This window comes from Camponotus vicinus, unplaced genomic scaffold, assembly GCF_025532165.1.
Source record: "Camponotus vicinus isolate PSW18456_S1 unplaced genomic scaffold, iyCamVici1.0 SCAF_14, whole genome shotgun sequence".
Classification (NCBI taxonomy): Eukaryota; Metazoa; Arthropoda; class Insecta; order Hymenoptera; family Formicidae; genus Camponotus; species Camponotus vicinus.
In genome coordinates, this window is record NW_028141950.1 from 1892261 (window position 1) to 1914218 (window position 21958).

General features: G+C 36.3%; 2 protein-coding genes across 8 annotated transcripts; one reads left to right on the plus strand and one right to left on the minus strand.

The window, feature by feature from the left end:
• The first annotated feature begins 1895 nt into the window (after positions 1 to 1895).
• On the plus strand, positions 1896 to 4802 carry LOC145964754 (dol-P-Glc:Glc(2)Man(9)GlcNAc(2)-PP-Dol alpha-1,2-glucosyltransferase-like). 4 transcript variants are annotated; one of them, XM_083087827.1, is made up of 5 exons: positions 2548 to 2871; positions 3020 to 3069; positions 3144 to 3486; positions 3570 to 3709; positions 3795 to 4802. In XM_083087827.1, the coding sequence occupies exons 3-5, from the start codon at positions 3213 to 3215 to the stop codon at positions 4530 to 4532; spliced, it is 1152 nt and encodes a 383-aa protein (XP_082943953.1). In that variant the 5' UTR covers positions 2548 to 2871; positions 3020 to 3069; positions 3144 to 3212; the 3' UTR covers positions 4533 to 4802. The 4 variants fall into 4 exon arrangements, with proteins under 4 accessions (XP_082943955.1, XP_082943952.1, XP_082943953.1 ...); XM_083087828.1 differs by having other exon boundaries at positions 2549 to 2706; XM_083087826.1 differs by having other exon boundaries at positions 2546 to 3069.
• LOC145964753 (excitatory amino acid transporter 1) lies at positions 4664 to 20764 on the minus strand. Of its 4 annotated transcripts, XM_083087822.1 has the most exons (9): positions 20596 to 20764; positions 19881 to 20490; positions 16012 to 17092; positions 8998 to 9392; positions 7671 to 7862; positions 7320 to 7503; positions 6699 to 7127; positions 6477 to 6611; positions 4664 to 6348 (listed from the first exon to the last, which is right to left on the minus strand). In XM_083087822.1, the coding sequence occupies exons 3-9, from the start codon at positions 16029 to 16031 to the stop codon at positions 6201 to 6203; spliced, it is 1503 nt and encodes a 500-aa protein (XP_082943948.1). In that variant the 5' UTR covers positions 16032 to 17092; positions 19881 to 20490; positions 20596 to 20764; the 3' UTR covers positions 4664 to 6200. The 4 variants fall into 4 exon arrangements, with proteins under 4 accessions (XP_082943948.1, XP_082943947.1, XP_082943951.1 ...); XM_083087821.1 differs by lacking the exons at positions 19881 to 20490; positions 20596 to 20764 and adding an exon at positions 18915 to 19781; XM_083087825.1 differs by lacking the exons at positions 19881 to 20490; positions 20596 to 20764 and adding an exon at positions 18915 to 19725 and having other exon boundaries at positions 7677 to 7862.
• Between the last annotated feature and the right edge of the window lie 1194 nt (positions 20765 to 21958).

The window sequence follows — 21958 nt, forward strand, 5'->3', positions numbered from 1 at the left end:
TCGCGATACTGTTTATATCGCCAAGGCTGACTTATACTATGTTATTGTTATAATTCGTCGTTGAAATATTCTATGAGTGATTGCCGATTAAGAAAATTTAAAATTGATCGAAATTTATTTAATTTTAATAAGTATCGTTAGAGAAATTATTATAATAAGCATTAATAATTGAAAGATTATAACAAAATTAATTCTTTTATCCCCTTTTATGTATCCTCTGTTTCAATTGTTATTCGCAGTAATTAATGATTACGATTCGATAAGGATTTATCGCTGCGATACAATTTTATGTCGTTTTTCATAAGTTAATTAATTTTTAATTATTAATAATTATATCAAATTGTTTCGATATTAATCGTAATCGTATTTAGAAAAAAATTCGACAATATGCGAAGCGTTTCGTACCACTTTATTGCTCGAGTATCACCGTGCGAATGATAACAAAGCCGTAACATATTAATAATAGCGTGCTATTGTTTATATTGTCAAAAGTCGAACACCGTGTTATTGATAATTCGTTGCCGAAATATTTTACGTACTATAATATATACATGAAAATATTAAATTGTAGAAGTTTTTCAATTTATAGATTAATTAAACGATTATTTATTAAACAATTAATTAACATACGAAGCATTTCCCATCGTTACTTTACTGCTCGAATGTCACCGAGCAAATGATAACAAAACCATAACATATAAACAATAGCACGCTATTGTTTACGTTGTAAAAGTCGAACATTATGTTATTGATAATTCGTCGAAATATTTTATATACTATAAGATATACACGAGCGGAATATTAAATTATTAGATTTTAATTTATTGATTAAATTTGATTATTTATTAAACAATTCATCACGGAGCTAATTATTTGAATTTAATCGATTTTATCGCGCTTTTCCGAAGTCAAATTCTATAATATTTTGTTTTGCATTTTAAAAGACTGATTTATAGCAAACTAAATAAATCAATAAATAAATGATGTTGAAAAGAAAAAGAAGACATATAAATAAATAAAAAAAAAATAGCGCGGAAAGAGAGAACATACTAATATTTTTATATAATAAATTATTATTAATTAAACTATTTATATTTTTATTTATATTATTTATATTATCAGAGAGAAGACTGAGAGAGGTATCATGGCTATTATTGCGCTTAACGTTCGCGCGACTTTGATTTCTGAATATTGTCTACTATTTAATTGTTTTACTGCGCTTTTACAAAGTTAGGTTCTAATATAACTTTTAATTTTGTATTTCAAATTAAATTATTATTTTAGACATAATAATTTTCTTTCTTTGCATTTCTATTGTAATTTAATTTACTAATTGATTGTTTCTCTTTGATTTAAATTTGTGATGATTAAACGGATCGCGAAGAAAACCGCGCTGACGTAAGACTGCGTATCATTTTCATTTCCTCTTTATTCGTCTTTTAGAAGTGAACATCAAGAACAAGGTACAATGTATATGTATACGAGTCACGAGTATTGTAAGTGTCAAAAAATAACCGCACGAATATTATAGTTGTGAATATATAAAAATAAATCCAATATACTGTGCATTTTCTACGTTATATATTAAATCGAAATCGCGCGAAAGAGGAAAAGAAAAACAAGACTATGAATAGATATTTGCATCCTTTACTAAAGAAAACTAAAAATATCTCAATTTTTTTTCTTTCTTCGGGCAAATCTACATATATGACCAACATATATGATTAATTGATTCAATCTTTATATATTTATTATTATATGCTATTAATCAAAGCCGTAAACAGTATTCAAAAATCAAAGTCGCGCGAACGTTGAGCGCAGTAATGGCCATGCGTAGAAACTAATGCGCACCGGTCCGGCCGCCATGTTAGTTCCGCGCCATTGCACACGTCATACGTGAATCGGAGTCATACGCAGTTACGCATATCGTCGTACATCCGCATCTTTCGCGTCTTTTAACCATAAGTAAACGAATATCGCGAGTGAACGAGCGTTGAGAGTGTCCAAGATGATCGCGCGACTTTTATAGTGCGTCGATGGAAACTCGCGACAGCGGTTTTTGACGGTATTCAGTGATGGCGTCACCGCGAAGATGGAGCGAAGTCGCGTCGCGTTATTCGCGCCCTTGATGATGATTATCGGATGCGAGCGAGTATCGGGAGTGCCGAAAAAAGTCCCGCGCGTTCGTGTTGATGATATCGTGTGAGTTTGTGCGCATCAAGATCGGAATGGGACGTCCCGAGGCGAGCGAACGGAGCGGTCTGTGGAACAGCCGATGAACGGTGAGTTGATTTGATTTATCATATTTTCCTGACAATTCGTGCTCATTCGACGCTTATACAGCATCGCGATGTCCCGAATTACATTCGGGCAAATCGGCGTCGCATCATAATTCGATGCGACGCGATGCAATTCAAGTAAAGTCGATCGCGTGAAGATGGTTAGGCTAGAAGCGATTTGAAGTTTTTTGTATACGCGCGCGCAGTGCTTGCGCAGCCTATTTTGTAGGGGTGCCAACTGTCAAATGATAATTTTTTCGGTTTAACCTAACCTAATATAACCTCTCAATATTTTCAAATGTCGAATGTAAACAAGAGCATATGCTGCGTGGATTTTACCATGCTTTTAAAAATAATATTTAATCATTAGTGCAATACATTTTATTATATAGTATATTAATCGTATTAAATGTGTGACGTAACAGTGGTACAATTTTACATATAATTTAATGAGGAGCGTATGATATAATTGGTTAGGTTAGATTAAATTAATCAAAACAAGCTGCTGTGATGATGCATTTAATATAATAGTATTAATTTGACGAATGTGCAGCTATTGAGGTTAAATGATATTGGTGGACACATTTTTAAAGTAATCATGAGTCTCGTATCTCATTTCAATTACATGAAACTAAACTACAAAATATTTATGTATTCCACATTAACGTTATTCATTACAAGTACTATATTACTTTTCTTATATCTCAATCGTATTCAACCACATTATTTCATCGATGAAGCTTTTCACATACCACAGACAATACGATACTGTGCATGGAATTTTACGCAGGTAATACATGGCACAAAAAGATTTGCTCTTAAGTATTGTGCGCAATTCTCAAAAATAAATCAAATTATTTTCAGTGGGATCCAAAAATCACTACATTTCCAGGATTATATTTTATTACAACTGCGATATTATCACCTTTTAATATGTGCAATATTACATATATAAGGTGTATAAATTTATTTGGAACGTGCCTAAATCTTTATCTTATTTATAATATTCTAAAAGAAAATTGTAAATCTAATGAAACAAAGCGGTGGAATAATTGGTTGATACTTACACTAGCCTACAATATTACCCTTTTTCCACCATTGTACTTTTGGTGCTTTTTTTATTATACAGATGTTATATCTGTAAATATAGTACTCGTAATGTTGTTTCTACACCAACGTAAGCACACAAAAATGACAGCATTTGCAGGTAATTACATTATATTTATATAAATCATAAGAAAGAGAAAATATAAAATTGAAGTTGAAACAAATTAAAGTAATATTATACAGGTTTAATAGCTGTACTTATTCGTCAAACAAACATCATTTGGCTTGGCTTCCTTACTGTAGAACATGCGTTAGATATATTTCATAATAAGATGGAACAGCCAATCTCACCACGAGTGCTCAATACTCCATTGCACTTTCGTGTAAGTAAAATTAAAAAGTTTTAATGCGCATATCATAAGCATTGGAAAAATTAATCTTGCAAATTTCTTTCTAAATCATTTCTAGTTATTATGGAAGCAGATAATGTATGAGTTACGTAAGGGTCCATTATCCTTTATCAAGTTTATTGTAGAAGAATGTCACAGTCTATTTCTTTATATAACGGTGTGCTTGATGTTTGTCGCCTTCGTCGTATGGAATAAAGGCATAGTAATCGGCGATCGTACCGCTCACGTCGCAACGGTTCACATTTGTCAGATATTCTATTTTTCGGCCTTTGTCTCTCTATTCTCGTGGCCGTACGTGATGCCTCATTGGCGAACATGTTTGCATTTTCTTCGCCGATACTGGATTTTGGCCAGTTGCGTCGTTGTATTAATGACCGCGGTGATTCGTTTTAACACCCTCGTTCACCCATATGTTTTGGCCGATAATCGGCATTATTTATTCTACGTGTGGAATCGGTTCATGGGCAGATACGCGATATTCAAATATTTGTTGATACCAGTTTACTGCACGAGCCTATTCGCCATATCACGAAATATCAGTCACTTGAGATTCCTTACACAGATCAATTATGTTATTTGCATATGCATGATTCTGATACCTCAGTTACTGGTAGAACCGCGTTACTTTATTCTTCCTTACATTTTTTACCGCTTAAGTATGAAAAAGCCGGAAAAATGGCAGATTTACTTAGAATCGCTCACGACTTGTACAATTAATTTTTTGCAATTTTTGATTTTCTCTAATAAAGTGTTCTATTGGGAGGATCAGCCTTATGCCCAACGAATTTCTTGGTGATATTTAACATAAAAACGAATGATAAAAAAAATTAATTTATTTTAATGTTAAGTATTTTGTCTCCCTATTTTACCTTTTTTTGTATACTTAACTTAAAGGGGGGCATTAAATTATTCATGATTGATCGACAATTACATTTGGACGAACAATAATTTATTGTTCACAGATGAAACTTGTGGCAATACTGCTAAATATTTTTGTACAGTAACAGTTTGTCAACAATTTCACATGTATCGTCGGCATACAATATATTAAACGTATTCCACTGACGACTTAAAACTTGTTGTATTCCCTATTTTTATTATGCTCTTTTGTAAATTATTAATTTTGTTATAATATCATTTTCTCAGCGAATATAAATGTTACGCGCGACGGTATAGTGTGATAGATACTAAACATTTTCATTTTTTTTTATTCGTAGTAAAGGATTACGTACTCTTGAAACAAAAAAAAGTACAAATATCCTTAAAAATAAAGAACGATTAATTTATTAATGAAATTAATATTCTTTTTTTATTTTCATGTAAAAAATAATAATAAACACTTTGATATTTTGATAGATAATAATAAAGTCGATTTTTCAAACCATAAAAATGTTTCACTTTTCATGAAATTTATACGAGTACCGCAATCTCATAAATGCATTTCAAGAAAAAACATGTATAATTCACAAAAAAATAGACTGCGGATTTTATAGCTCAAATAAAATATAACGTGCAACGTACATTTACAAGCGTAATTATCATCAAACGCGAAAATGGAAGACAATTATATATTTTACAAGCAAAATTGCTTAGCAAAGTCTACGATGACTAAAGTTAAGAAGTATTTAGTATTTCAAGCACATCTTATATTCCAAAATTACTTGAAGAACGCTTATTACTCGCACCGCGAGTTATGCGTTCATAATTGATTACCCTATCATTACGTATAAATGTATACATATATATATATATATATATATATATATATATATATATATTTTATGTCGCGGAATGGGTGTCATTTAGTGACTACTAAAAATAATCCTGGTTATAGTACTTGTATATAATAATTGAAAAAGAGATTACACGTCGCATTTCGCGTGTATTTATCATAAATATAACGTTATAATAGTGGTACAGATTTATTGTTCCCTTTGTCCATAGTGTTTGTGGTTCATATGGGACAATTAATACTAAACCGATTATTTGATACTAAGATAAAAACAGAACACTTATTGAGTACGCAAGAACACTTCAACAAGATCGTATCTCGCGATCATCGACTAACGTCGTATTGTCGAGTGTATACACTTATAAAAATGTATACACCCATCTCTCTCAATCTATATTGCGCTATATATATTTTATATATTCCTTGAAATATTCTCCATAGAATAACTTATAAAAATTTGAAAATTAAAAATCTTATATGACGTGTCTGCAACAAGTAATATATTATTATCCACGTTTACTCGTTTTTTTAATTTTAAATTTTAAAATTTTAATTTCATTTATTCGTTATATTCTTAAAACCTAACTCTTTTGAAAGTTCAAACGGTTATGGCAACATTCTTGTATGGATGATAAACCGCACAATAAGTGTCGATATGTTTGCCGCGGGTGGTCGATCGCAAGGCGGTTTCGTAATCGTCAGTCAAGGAGACGTAAGTCGCGATTAACGAACTCATATCGACGTAGTCGCATGGCAATCAGCTCCGTTTTGTGTCTGCTGTGTATTGTGCGGTAACGCGAGCTCGGTTCTACTGAGATGCTGCACGATTCCTGCCCCGAGCGAATCGCCGATGACGTTCACCGTCGTTCTACATCGATCTCTGAAAATGAAGGAAACATATTAAGAATGCCTTTTAAAATTTTAATTAAATAAAATATAATAATAATAAATAATAATAAATAATTTTAATTAAGTAAAATAGAGAAGTAATATAAGCATGATATTTACAATAACCAATCGACCGCGATGATTAAGAAGACGTCGTTGGCCGGAAGTCGGACCGTGTCTAACACCATTACCATTGTTACTAATCCAGCTTGTGGAATTCCAGCTGCGCCGATACTAGCAGCAGTTGCCGTAATACTAAAACGACGCATTAGATACAAGAGAGTTAGGATAAGAATATATCTTTCTCTATAAGAAGAAAAAAATCGAACTAGAACAACTCACCTTATCGCTATCAGCTGCCCAAAGGAAAGACTGACTTTACGCACTTGCGAAATAAAAATGGCGGCCACAGCTTCGTACAAAGCGGTACCGTCCATATTGACGGTAGCACCTATTGGCATGACGAATCTGCTGACACGCGAATCGATGCCATTTCTTTCTTCGAGACAGTTAATGGCGATTGGCAACGTTGCCGAACTCGAGGATGTTCCAAAAGCGGTGACGAGCGCCTGTGCCATGTTTGATATGTAAACGTAAGGATTCTTTTTTGTAAGAACGAAAAATATCCCTGGTAACACTAGGAAACCGTGTATGATAAGGGCGATCAATACGGTCAAGAAGTACATTCCAAGTTGGCCGACTACTTCTTCCAGTGACTTCATTTCCGTGATTTTAGAGGCGACCAGGGAGAGCACGCCGATCGGCGATAACCTGTGCACATAAAAATATTCATAATCTTCAGATTCTTAGTACTTTAGAGAAAAAGCGAGACGAGGGATGGAGATGGAGATCTCGAATTGACATAGCACGTGACAGTTACGCAACAATGTTATGCAATTAATATAATTTATCTCGGGTAATTTGAGGCAGTTTAAGAAACGTATGTTTATTTGCGAATCTTACCATATAACCCAATTGGTGATCAACATCATCGCGCCGGAAAGCGACTCGAAAAAGTTCAACAGCGGCTTAGCCCGCGGTCCCATCTTACCGAGGGTGATGCCCAACACCGTCGCGAATACGACGAGTCCGAGAATATTGGAGCCAGACACTTCTCTCTCCTCCAGTTCCCAATCGTCTACGGGAGCTAACGTTAATGGTAGATGACGTTAATTTAAACGCAAGAATAACTCATTTTGTCTAACAATAAGCTTAAGATCGGCTTCAATTCTAAGTTGAGATATTGCTCACTATTAATAATATTGTATACAAAGACCAAAGCAATAATAATATTGTATTTAAAGAAATGATTACCATTACTAGCGTTCTCCGGTGGCTTCAGCTCGGTTCGAGTCTGGGCGATGCAAGCCTGCACAAGATTCGGTGGAAACATGTTTCTGACTAGATCCATTAACGTATCGATGGTGGAAATATTTTGTGCCGGTTTTTTGCTCTCCGAGGCGGAACTGCCAACTCCAGGTTGGATTGAAACAACGAGAATTATACCTGAAATCAGATTTAAAGCAATAATCGCTACTACCTCTACAAATGTTTAATTTCATATTCTTTCCCTTTATTTCCTCGCTTGCGAAAGAGCAAAGACGCGTGATAAGATACGTTAGCATTTGCTGCGTTGAAGAATCGGCGAGATAAGTGCGATGACATGATGACGAAAAAATAGAATCATCTAACCGGCTGGGGTTTAACGATACGTCGCAAGAAGAAGATGATTGACGTGAGAGAAGAAGTTGAACGATACGCGCGTAAACAAAGTTTCGAGTTATAACCGGTTTAATCTCGCAAGATTAACACAATAAAAATAATCGAGACACATATTTGCTCGATTGGTGGTTGCAAAATAAAATCGGACAAATTAAATTATCTCCGAGTAATTTTTCGGTCACGTCTGTCGCGTTGTTTTTTGTTGATCGCACTCATTAATTAAGCGAAATGAATCATGAGAATTCAGGACTTCGCACACATTCCAATCGTCAGAGATATGTAAATGCGCGAAGATCGTGACATCTGCTGCTTGTTGCAACATTTCCAAGAAACGTATCATTGTCCCGCATCGCGACAGCAGTGCCAAGCGAGAGATGCTCGGCAAGACCCTTTGATCGCGATTCGCGCGTTGTCGTTAACATTTAACCTCGGTAATACGCTCAGTTACTTGAAAACGTTAAATAACATTCAGCTGTGGGCGAGAAGATATGCAATTATACGTAATAGGCATTTCTCTCTTTCAACATTCCGTATTAATTAATCATACTTAAATTTACACAAAATTCTCCTACACTTATTATATAGTTTCACTTAATTTGTAGCTAGTATAATACAGTTTATATTTAATTTTGCAATAAAACTTCTGAAACATCTCATATACAGTTATTACAACACGATAAAATACATTAAACAGCTATTCTTTGCAACTTTAGTCGTGAATGTCTTAAAATTGTGAACGATCTAGAGACCGAAATTAATATTAAAAAATTACAAGGAATGATCATCCACCTTCTTGTGCGAAAAAAAATTATTTCCTGTGTCATTACTTATTTTTAAAATATAAATAAAATTTCGCATTGTCGAAATATAAACAATGCAACTCTTAATATGCAAAGAGATGAATTAGGCTCCTACTGACCTAATATAACCGCGCTGATGGTCGTGACCATGTAATAACTGATCGCACGCACGCCGATCTTGCCGCTGAGTGATAGATCGAGCGATCCGATGGCTGACACCAAACTCGAAATGATCAACGGCAGGATCAAGCTCTTGAGCATCCGCAAGAACAGATCGCCGAGATAATTGATGTACATGATCTCCCGCGGCGTCCATTTCTCTCGGGAGTTTCGCAGGATTATGCCAAGTATCACGCCGCCGACCACACCGCCCACAGTTAGTATAGTTAGTGCATTATGGCTCAAACACGATTGCACCTTCTCCCTTCTTGTTCGCGGCCTCTTGTTAGGTTCTTGGGGATAATACGAGCTCCTCTCTTTGATCTTGCCCTGGTTTTCTCCCGACAACGGCGATCTGAAAAAAAATCGTGTCAGCGATATCTTTTTATTTATTCGTTCACTTTTCAATGAAACTAGTGGAAGTTTCGATTATTACATGATGAGCACTCTTTTGAAGATTTCTCATTACGAATAATTCATTGATGACGCGTTGAAATATATAAACGATATGATTTTGATAATTTTTAATCTCAGGTACATAAAATGTATAAATGTTGTTTTAATTGCATATGTTAATTCCCTGAGTTTTTGACCGAAATGATCAAAATATAATTATTCGTCAAAGAATATACGCATATGTTTAATGTAATCTTAGAAGAAAAATTATCTGTGATTGACGCGTCGATTCCAAAATGATTACTAACACGTAACACGTAAAGTGCGTAATACGTAAAACAGCAAGTGTTTGGAGATAATTTTCTTGGTGACGAACGTGACTTTTGCATATTTTCCATAAACCTTGAAAACTAGACAGCGACATAAAACTTTCTGCAACATGTCGACTTTTCGTGTATACGTTGGCAGACAATGATAAATATACATAATGACAGTAATGCCGGAAATCTTTCTAATATTAATTCATCTGTTATATATGTATATTTCTTCGACAGAAATTATTTCAATAAACAAGAGAGAGATTGTGCGTAGTTTCATAATCTCTCGAGAATTTATGGTAGCTTTTTTTAAAAAATATCAGTAGCTAATAATCTCAATTAATATTAGTCTTAAGATTAGTATTCTTTTTACGAGTCATACGCTATTTATGATTGATATAGAGATAAAACGTTTAGTCTTTTATTATCTTATGCGATACTTTATAAAAACTAATGCAAATATACTGTATGATTTTATAAGGAAATTTTAAAGGATGCGAATTTAAAATAAGAATGAAAAAATTTCAAGTTTCATTCGGATAAAAATATTTGTTCTCACGTCTCGAGATTATAAATAGATTTTGCTTACCCTACTCCATCAGCATTCATGATACTCGTGCAACCGAAATTACAAAATAAAAACTGTAAAAAAGATGTAAACTTAAAAACTTGTTTTATGAAATTAATATCTTGGAATCGTTAAACAAATTCCGGAAATCGGAATATTTTTGTTCTGTGACTTTTTTCTTATTTCCACAAACAACTTATTTTAATAATTAACACTTGTTTTATTAATTAACACTTTACTCTAATTAACACTTGTTTACTCTAATATTAACACTCGATTTACACTCAGTTTCCCGAATAATTCGTGCAAGATCGTTGCTGGAAATAGTTCTTTAAAGTCAAGATTTATCGAGTCCTGTACTTTTTAAAAATCACCAGTTTCCTTCACGCTCAGCCGCGGACTGTTTTAAACCATTTATTATATAGAAATCGAGACAAGCTTCATTCTTCGATTCTCCGAAGCGTGTATAAATCTCGGCACACACACACACACAAGAGCAGGGATCATACAATAATTATATGGAAAATCGCGCGTAAAATAACGTGTCATAAAGAAGATACGACGTTTCGAAAAAATAGACACAAATTATGATGATGACAACCGATTAAGATTTATGTTAAATTAAGTAATAGAAAAAATTGTCAAAACAGAGATCGGTTCTTCTGCGTTGCATTACGCGACAATGCACGACGACACCCACGCGCGTTATACTTGGATGTGCGATTGGCATTAGACGAGAAATTACACTTCTGCGAATTATGATCGGATCAACTATTATTTACGCTGCACGATAATGATTTATCGAACGCTGCTATGTATTTGAGCCAATTACACAAGAACGCATTTTTACTATTATTCTGTTTACTGCTACGACTTTATTGCGGATTATAGATTAGTAAATGCAGTTGTATCTCTGGAAATTGCTACAAAGCTCGAGAAGCTCGTTATTGCTTTGAAGCATTACTGTTTTACTATCATTCTTTATTACAAGCCAATATTTTAATTTGTATTTCTACTTCGCATGATCGTTAGTAATCGCTTTTTGTGCTGACTAGAGAGAGAGCACAGAAGAATCTTTGATTATTAATAGATGATTACGCGTTCTCCGTATTCAATAATGTGACGAATACATACATCATACATGTCGTTCGACTGTTGAAATTCGATCTTATCGAATGACAGAGAAATCGGAGCGTAAAATTCGTCCCACGCGATTTCGACACATACATATGACGCCACAAGATACGCAAAAGGCAATAACCAAAAGAAGCGAACCGTGATAATCCGCATGCAAATTGGAAGGAGATTTATCAGGAAACAGTCTGTCGATCCTCTGCCTTAAATTCATGAAAATCATTCTTGCCGATACCGTCGAATAAAAATCTCGATCTCACACGTGTCGCTCCAAAAACCGGTCAGGGATACTCACTTACGTAAATTTTTCAACCATGGTTACGTCATCGGCATAAGACGTAATGGTTTATCTGTGTATTCGATGCTATTCATACGAAAGCGCGCCATTGCGTCCTGACACTAATGCTGATGATCATCGTGATGCTACCAACATTAACATTTGATGATATCAATAATCTATCTATTTTGCCGATAAAAAAATCATGCATAAAAGAAAAACTATCGAAGCCAACGTGTATAGATTGTCGAACTTTTAAACTCACTAATCTTTGCCAAGTTTTTTTCGAGCAATCTCGTATGCATCAACTTTTTTATACATAATCGCAAACAATCGCGGCACCTATTGACGAATATTGCACGCGCCTATCAAAATGAGTCTCGTGACTCGTGTTAATGAGGTAGAAGAGAAAAGAGAGATCATCTCGATGATAAATTCCCGAGCTTAATGTAACGATAAAAAATACGATATAAATTTGATGCGTGGGCGATCGTCACGGTTCGTTTCGTCGATGGGGCTATTGTTTTCGTCTCGCGTTAAAGTTCCAAACTAATTCAGATACTTAATGTAAGGCGCGGCCTCCCGTGCCCTACTGACCGATATTTTTATCTTATCGTTAATTTTAAATAATAAATACTACAGAAATATCGGATTCAACGAAAGAGACTTTTGGACCGAACGTGGCGATAAATTCCTCAGAGTTAAATTTCGCAATGTGATATTTTTCAGGAAGCGTTAAATTTCCGTGTTGAGAATTTTGAATCTAGCGAGTGATAGATGAATGGAAAACATCGAGGTCAACGAGTGCGAGATGACTTTTAACGTGCGAGTTAATCTGTCGATAGCATGACGAAACTCGGCGTGTATCGTTATTCACAGATGGAGAGCGACACGTGTGTCACGCGATCATTAAAAAACAACCCCGTGTCGCGGGCGGATGAGAAAAAATCGTCCCTGAGAATTAACGCCGAACTTCAACATTTCCGGCACGGGTCGCCTTTTTTTTCCTCTCTCGCGGTTTTACATTACATTTAATAGACGCGTTCGTGAATTGCGCTAAATACCGAGTTAAATGGTATCATCTTGCCGTGTTCAATAGTCTCGTATAACGGTCAATTGGAATCGTTTTTTTTTTTCGTTGACGTCAAAATGACGTGTCGGGAAATGAAAATTTTACGGCTTTTGAGCGTATCAAGTAGAACCATGTACATTTTGCGGAAGTGAGAAAAATATGTAGGGCAACTATGTTTAGGGAAACTTGTACGCAAACGATCAGCGCGAAAGATGATTAAAAACGCATGATTAAAAATAGATGTAATGACGTTGGTTCTTTTTTCTCGCATCATCTTTCATACGCTCGAAATTTTTAATTTTTTCGCGTGCAAAAATCCGCATAAATAAATTAGATACGGTTACAGTAAATATCAATTGGCATCTGTGAATTGTGGAGTAGAATAACAGTGACACGCGGCGTGCGAGCTGAATGTTCAATGTCACACTATGTACGATGTTGGCTTCGATGAAAGTTCCAAAATTATCTCCGGCAAACAACTTGTTGAATACACTTATGTAAGAAGTTGCACTTGACACAATTGTAGAATTTACGATGTGTCTTTGTCTCGCATGTATTTCGAAAGACCAACGTCATGAAAAAGATTCCCTTCGCGCCTATGTAATCTTAATATTCATATTTCATTGCCTTAAAGTTTGACGTCATAAAATCAAGAGACAAAAATTTTGATAAAAGTATGTTTGTTTATCGCGCAACCTTTCTATTTTTTTTTTCTTGCCTGATTAGCATGCTACTACAGTAACAATCGATTCTACACGTGTTACACATATCATGTGACATGTAATCGATTAGGCGATGAAAACGAAAGATTAAGAGATTAACGAAAGATGTAGAGTTTCGCGATGAATAAAGTCGAAAGAGATTGTCGACGAGACCAAGAAATGATGGAAAACATCTGTCATTCCGGGTCGATACGTCGCATAGCTCATTAAAAGCAAATAATTCTCTGCTAATAAAATCCGTTGGTAAAATCGCCCACGCTATGCGACAAGATAGACGGCACGCCTATTTTGCTTAATCAAATTCCGTCGATCTCAACGATGCACGAGATACAAGACAAATTTGCAGTTGCAGCGCTTCGAACGATAGAGGCGAATCATTGTATTCCCTTATCTCAGCAATAAAGACAAACGCGCGATTGCTATGTATATACTTTCGCATATGCGACAATATATTTCATTGGCACATTTCCATCGAATGCGTCTCAAGCTTATCTCGTTTTTATTTAATAATTAATTTGTCTTTCAAGCAAATATTTTATCGCGATAGTCTCTTTATACAAGTCTGACAAATGAGAGTTATCTCTATATTTTTGTATTCTAAAAGGCTACAAAGATGAAATCTAAACAATTTATGATATTTCACGATGGAATTTTTGTAATTTTGTTTTTGGAGAGATGTTCGAAAGCGCATACGCGGGGATGCTAATTGACAGATAGAGCGGAGGCTGCATCTGTGGACAGTCTAATCACGCAATTAACAATGATTTTTCTTAAGCGCTGTGTGCGCAACCGTCTTCTCCCTCCGTTTCTTATCACTAAGAACGAGTCTGACAATGATTTAATGAGTAGTCGGCAAGTACCGCTGTTGCCATTATGGAATTCTGTGCCAATGAATCCCGTTGCCGCTGAATGCGATATACGACGCGGCACATAATGGATCACAACTGCATATATATGTATGTATATACAGGGTAGCTTCCATTCATGGCGTCGTTAAAGTGCGATATGCATTTGCATTTCTAATGGCGCAAATCACAATAAATTTCAAGATCATCCTGCATATAAAGTTGTATCGCGTTTTAATTCTCGTACACTTTGCGGACCTTGCGGAACTATGCCAAACTATCGACATGTCATGCTATGTATTTATTTTCATACAACGCGTGATATAATGTAAGATAAATATCCTCCTTCCATAATGTTCGTGTTCTAATCTCTGCAATATTTTCTTCGCTACACACATCTGACTCGCGGAGTAAACGATTATGACAAGTTCAACAAGTACTGCTGTAAAATATGCGCCAAGTTCCAAGACATTATCTCAAAAGTGTATAACTTTCAATGCATTTAAGAGATAATTAAGTTAAATTGATATGCCATTAATTTCTCTCCCATGAATAAATCACTCGCCTCTTTTATTTACAGTTCGATAATAACAATGAGTCGTTGGAAAAAATAATTGAAGTCGAGTCTCTCTTACGTAAGTTGTTAACAGGATTAAAACATCATTTAAGAATAAGAGACATGAAATTCAACATATCGATACAGGTGTTTCATATTTTCCTATGTGACTATCGATAAATAAACACGTATAGAGATGTAAAAACGTGCGATAATAATCACCTGTTTAAATTTAAAAATATATTATATAACGTGTATAAAAGCTTGAAAGTCAATTGTAAAATAATTTAAGAAGAATAAAATACATTATACATTTCGAATCAAAAGTATATTTAAATCAAATATCATATACGTGATAGTTATTTTTAAATTGCGGATTCTCTTTTCTGGAGAATTATTATCAATATATTAAAAATATATTACATAATGTGTATACAAATTTGGAAAAGTCAATTGTAAAATAGTTTAAGAAGAATAAAATACATTATACATTTCGAATTAAAAGTATGTTTAAAACAAATATCATATACGTGATAGTTATTTTTAAATTGCGGATTCTCTTCTCTGGAGAATTATTATCAATATATTAAAAATATATTATAATGTGTATAAAAGCTTGGAAAAGTCAATTGTAAAATAATTTAAGAAGAATAAAATACATTATGTATTTCGAATTAAAAATATGTTTAAATCAAATATCATATACGTAATAGTTATTTTTAAATTGCGGATTCTCTTGGAGAATTGTTATCGAAAATTGCGTTGCATGAGTTTTTTAATGGGTCCAGACAACAAATTCCGCAGGAAACTGGGTCACGTAAGATCCAAATGGCAGAGGGCAAAGTTTATTCGATACACGTGTCGTGTATCAGCCGTCTAGCGCCGATAGCTCATCGTAATAATCCAATATAATTCAAATAAATTAATTGCATCATTAGAAATAGAAATACATTGCTCCTCGAGAAAGATACACGGATGAGTATCGTAATAATAAGCACGTAAGTGCTCGAACAGAAATTTCCTATTCAAGTCGAATAATTTGTAAGACAATCGTTAAGAAAAGTTCGCATGCAGAGATCATACTTACAACTCGCTCGCTACTTCCATGATGTACTTCCTATGTCCTGTACGTTCCAATGAGAGTCGCTCGGCAAAACCGTTTACATAGAGCGTCACTTCCAGTTAGCCGGAAGCGGCGAGCGGCCCGGTGGGGAAGAGGATCACCGGAGTTGTGGATCGTCGAGGGGCACTAAGAGCAAATCTCTGTATATCTCTCTCTCCCTCTTTTTATCCCTTTCGCGTCGTCGTTTCTTTGCGAATAAACGCACGTTGTGGTAGTGATGTACGACGGCCCTTCGTTAATTCCTATTAAGTCGAGAGGGATGAGAAGAGATGAAGGACGATAAGAAAAGGAGGTCGAGGATGCGTGCAGATGCAGGCGCTTCAACGTCGATTAAAACGTTAATCCTGATCGATTTTCTTTCTCTTTCTTTCCCTTTCTTTTTTTCTCACTGCAATTACGAGCGAATTTCCATTTAACGATTAGCGGACGCAGGATTTGCCGAATCGGATTAAATCGCAGATCGATTGTCCGAGGGACGCTTCCGGGAAAGTTGATACGTATGGAACACCGTCGTCGATGCGCGTGCAAACTGGATGGATGCTGGGTATCTCGTTAGCTAGGAGAGGATGTATGCTGATGGGGCTCTCAATCTGTGCCACCTTGGGTGGTACGATTAGCTATGGCTATGGATCTCCCCCTACGACGATCTCTTCCTGCCGCTACCGGCTAGCCTATCATCACGATATACGAATACGCGCGTTGTACGGCGGTTACGACCCCATCGGAAGCCGCTACCAGGTCTCCCTATTGTTTGTCGGCTGCTTGTCCACTCGATTACGATCCGCCGCTGACGCGATTCTTCTCTTGTTTCGGCTACGTCCGATCTCGCTGCGAAAACGAGCCTTTCCTCATTCAAACGAATTCCCACCGTCTTCTCTTTGCTTCTATTTTTTTTCGGAGCGAAACTCGCTTATTGTTACTTTTGACGGGACGATTCCTTCGAGTTACTTTGGCGAATTTGACAGAGACGGTCGATGAGATGCGAGAAACTTGGAAATGTTAATATTCGTCAAATTGTCGATCAATGAGCAGTTATTGTTGTTATCTGCAACACAGAAGATTAACGACGCGTTATAATATTAATGATACATATTGAATCTTGATATTACGAGCTTTTTAACCCGTACACACTCTATACTTATCGACGTTTTTTTTTGCATTTATTTTCAACGCTGTAATACGGCTTGTGATCAAACGCGCACGATGTTAATAAGCAGTAATCGCTGCCATGTTTTTTTACGTAACACGTAACGAGAATACGTACTTTTCATCAATGCAAAAAATCCGCATACATAATTTGATTTTGTTGCTGTTTGCTTTTTCGTTACGCGCCAGCAACAGATGTCGATCGTTATGCTATGACACTTGTCAATAAAATTGTCAAATTAATCAAATAACATTAATATCTCTTTTTTTAAATTTTTTCTCTTTCTTTTTTCGTGCTTATATATATGTAATATTTTAATAAGTCATTAATCATAATAAGAATCTTTGAATAAGTCATTTGATGAATAGTAAGCAACGCAATTAATGCAACACATGATGTGTAATCCATTATGTAATACATTACGTTTTATCAACGGGATAAAAAGATAAAACAGCTGTTGATTTAATAGGATATAATAAATCAATCGTAACAAAATTATAGATATTCCCTATAACGATATGTATTCCATAATAAACAGAATAATTCGTGATAACTGCACTACGAAATTATACAGTAGCTAATTCTAGTACGATGTAATTTATTCGTGATTTGTTATTAAGCAAATTTGCGTATAACACGCAGCCGATTCCATTAGCATCACAACGGAAGAGATGATAGAGACGAAAGACTTGGATACGTTACGAGGCGCGTAAGCGGTTTGACAGCTTTAATTATGACACAAGGAAAGATCGACTCGTGAACTAATCGTGCAGAATAACTGGTACCGATACGATTCACGCTTCGTCGACCGTTGATTATTTCGGCGTTACACCTTAACGTATAACATGCAATCAAGCGCGAAACGACCAGTAATGAAAGGTCCTAAAATGTCCCTTTACGATCCCCTCGCTTTAAATTTAAGCTCCCTGATTTTGTTGCCTCGTTTGCGATTAATTTCGTATAACCTTCGAATCCATAATTATTCGCATGCATTCGTTAATCAAAATGTACACAATATTCGTATGGCCTTCGTGAACGTTTATTATACCTTTTTTTGTTATCTTTTTGTCTTTTTTTTAATTTTTCGAAGAAAATATGAAGAAAATTTCCCATCATGAAAAATAGATAATAATTCAAGTTGAAGGAAATTAAGTATCTTTCTGTAAATGTACGATGGATTTATTTTAGGATATGCAAGATAAAATAATATATTAGGATTTATATAGATACTTATATAGATAAAAAATGGATAGATTTATTTTAAGGTGAACTACAAGTTACATAAGATGATTTTATGTCAAGCGATAGAAAGAAAAACCTTTCATTTATGCAAAAACATCTGTGCAAGTCCAAATAGATCAAAGCCATACGAATGATAATTCGATCCAAATAGACATGTGTTTAATCCTCCCACATACTGCTAAACCGCATATTAATGAACTCAAACAAGGAAAATGTACACTTATTGTTTGTTTCAAGGTACGAATAAACACATTGCACTTCAATTCCAAAAAATTTAACTCTAATTGTAAGATTTTTTCTCAATTTTTTGGAATTTCTCAATTCCAAAAAATTTAACTCTAAGATTTTTTCTTCTTTGCTTTCTATGTCAGGACTTTTTTGATCTATTCTTTCAGCGCTTCGTACATGTACATATTAATATTTCTATCGCACAGACAATATTCTAAGTCATTCACGAAGAAATAGAGTGCTCGCGTACCATTGAGACGATTCACTAAGGATTGTTAGAGCTCGCGTCGCGACAATCAATCGTGATATTTTGCGCTAAACGAGCGTGTCTCGCGATTACGCGTGCTCCCGGATAACGTGGACTCGGTTGCGCGCGACGCGACGACGATCGCGAGACTGTGGCGGTGCGGTATAAAGTTGCTTCTTTATAGCATGGTGTATGGACGGTTAGGAGAGCCGCGCGCGTGTGACGTTTATGCCACAAGTTCGAAAAGCGCGCGAGAGAAGGGTAGAGCGCACATAAGATAGAGAGAGAGAGAGAGAGGGGGAAAAAGAGAAAGAGGGAGATGAAGGATGATTAAGTGGATGAAACAAAAAATTACGTTCGAATTCATGGACGAGCATGTGTGCGTTTCGTTGAATGTCCTCAATAAAATCGCGCGAAGGTCATGTTTTTTCTCTTTCTCTCTTTTTTTCTCTCTTTTCTTTCTCTCGAGTAGTAGTATTTTAAGCGATCTTGAGTAGATCATTATCTCGCTTCGTTTTATTCTGTCTGGATGATCTTTGATATTATTCGATAAAAACTGGCAGTAAAAAGCGAAAGGAATAATTTTTGCGACAAACAATTCTCATTCAGAATCTAGCATCTTCAGAGATAGAGTAAATATCCCGCGTTCGCGCTCTTCTCTCTTTCACCTCCTCCTTGTCCTCCTCCACTGACTTTGCGCGGTCGCCATGGCAAATTCATTGTCACCCGGATTCTATCTGCGCGCTTCTATTTCCGTCTGACGAACGCAACGAATCAGATGTCAGGAGGTACAGCCCACGCATTGCGAGGATCGATACAACGCCTCCTCCTAAAATTCGGATAATGAACGAGGCATCGAAGCGCATCTTCCTGTTTTTACGTATCTTACTCTAATTTAAATTTTACCATACTGCTCAGAAAACTGATGCGATAGAAAGATCGGTGCATGCTCTCTTGATGATAACATACTCGAGGAAAGAAATGCGTGCTGTTCTCCTCGAGAAGTTGACGCTGTTGTCGAGTCAAATTCGGAGCATACAGCATCCGTTTTGGCGCGCGATCGTCTTCGGACTCGCGTGCTTCATCCCCTGTTGATTGTGAACCCTTTCTCCCTCTTCTTTTTTATCGATTTTCAGGACACAGCGCTGCACGGGAGAATCCAGTTCCTTTCCTATGTCCGTCGACTTTATGGGAACGCGATACCTAGACTTGCCGTTGGTTTCTTCGGGTGGAAATTGGCGATTCACCGTGACACACCGAGAGAGAGAACGCCGTTATTCGGCGGCTGGCGAGACGCGGGATTACTCGCGACACGCGTGCGCTACGCGACGACTAGCCGCGCCTGTTGCGTGGAGACAGTCGCGGGAGCACACGCGAGATTGAGCCGTACGATACTCGAGCGCGAGGTAATTTGAGCCAAGCTCGAGTTCGAAAAGCGCGCGCGGGCGACGGGGAATCGGTCTTTCTACCCGACCGCGTGGCTCTGTCGCCTTTATAGGTGGAGCCAGTGACTGCTGCCTCGACGGAGGATTACTTGCTTCGCTATATTTGTATCACGGAGCAATAGCAGTATAATGAACTAAAACACAAGAAATAAGAATTTGGCATTTTACATATACGCCTGGCATTGTATTGTAGAAATTTAGTTTAATAATGTATATGTATTTAAGACGATATTATATACCTTTATTATACCATATCTGTTGTGTTTTTAATCCTAGCTGCGAATGCCGTAAATATATACGCATTTAGCTGATATTGAAATTATGATAAATGATTAAAGTTGTTCACTGTTATATTATATAACAGATATGATGCTGATATAGATAGAAATAATTAATCTTGATTGATCATAACTGTAGTATACCGTAGTACGTTTCTATTTGCCTGCCTGCAATTGCAAAAGAGCAGTTTAAGGTATCACAATTAAAGAGTTAATGAAAAAAGATAATCAATATATAATACATGTATGAAACTTATATAAATATTAACGCAACCGTAGCGAGCTGTCGTCGATTACGCATTTGTTCAGTAGCCAAAAAGAAGGAAGGGGAGAGAAACGTGCCGATTTTTCTAACGGCAATAATCCGATTTTTCAATCCGATCTTTCAACCGCACCAGCGGAAATACACGGTCAACGTTAATAAATGTTATCCGAGTTTGATAAATGGGAAGTCGGTGTTCTCTTTCTCTCCGACTCGTGATCTACGTGTAAAAATAATTTTGATTGTTCTCTCAAGACACGTGTATCTAATTGAATCCGTTCAATGAAAATGCCGCGCTCTTTCGTTTCTTCTCATCGCAAGAATAAAAAATAACTTTCTCGATTTTTTGCGCCACGTGTCTATAAAATCTATAAACCATGAGACGATCTGGAAATGAAGGTCATACATGAATAATCTCGTACATTTGTTATTGTAATTTAAAACGGCGCGTGTTTCGTGAGAGGCGGATGCTCATGAAAGAGATGGGAAAATAACGGGATTGTTGTCTCCGTCGCTGATCATGTCAAAAGTTGAGAACCACTGGCGCGCGTGCTACGCGAATGCGTAGTCGCGATAAAGACGGGAACGTGTACGTTCTCGACTACGTTTTAATACTGTTCGATGCGCTTACATTCGAGGCGATCAAAGTTTTTCGCAATACCTGAGGAAAAGAATCATTTTCAATTATATAATTAACCATACCCGGTCCAATTAGTCTCTGTCCCCGTTTCAAAGGAACGAGGAGGTTCGCAAAAGTACGTTGGCGCGAAAGCGGGGATGTAGCAGACGTCACTGATACACCCGACTGTACATTACACGCGCGTACGCACGAAAATTGCGCCGGGAACGAATATATTCCGGGGCCGCACGCAAATTGTCCTTGCGCGAATTAATTGTCGCGCACGACCGCATTAATTACCGCGCTCTCTTTTCCACGCCCCGGTCTCTTTTGCCCGAGCGTTTAATTGCGAGCAATTCACCCGGCAGCCGTGGGTCAATGCTAGATCCGCTGCCTGTTGTACACGGACGGATTTTATTTGAATTGTCGCCATCGAACACTCG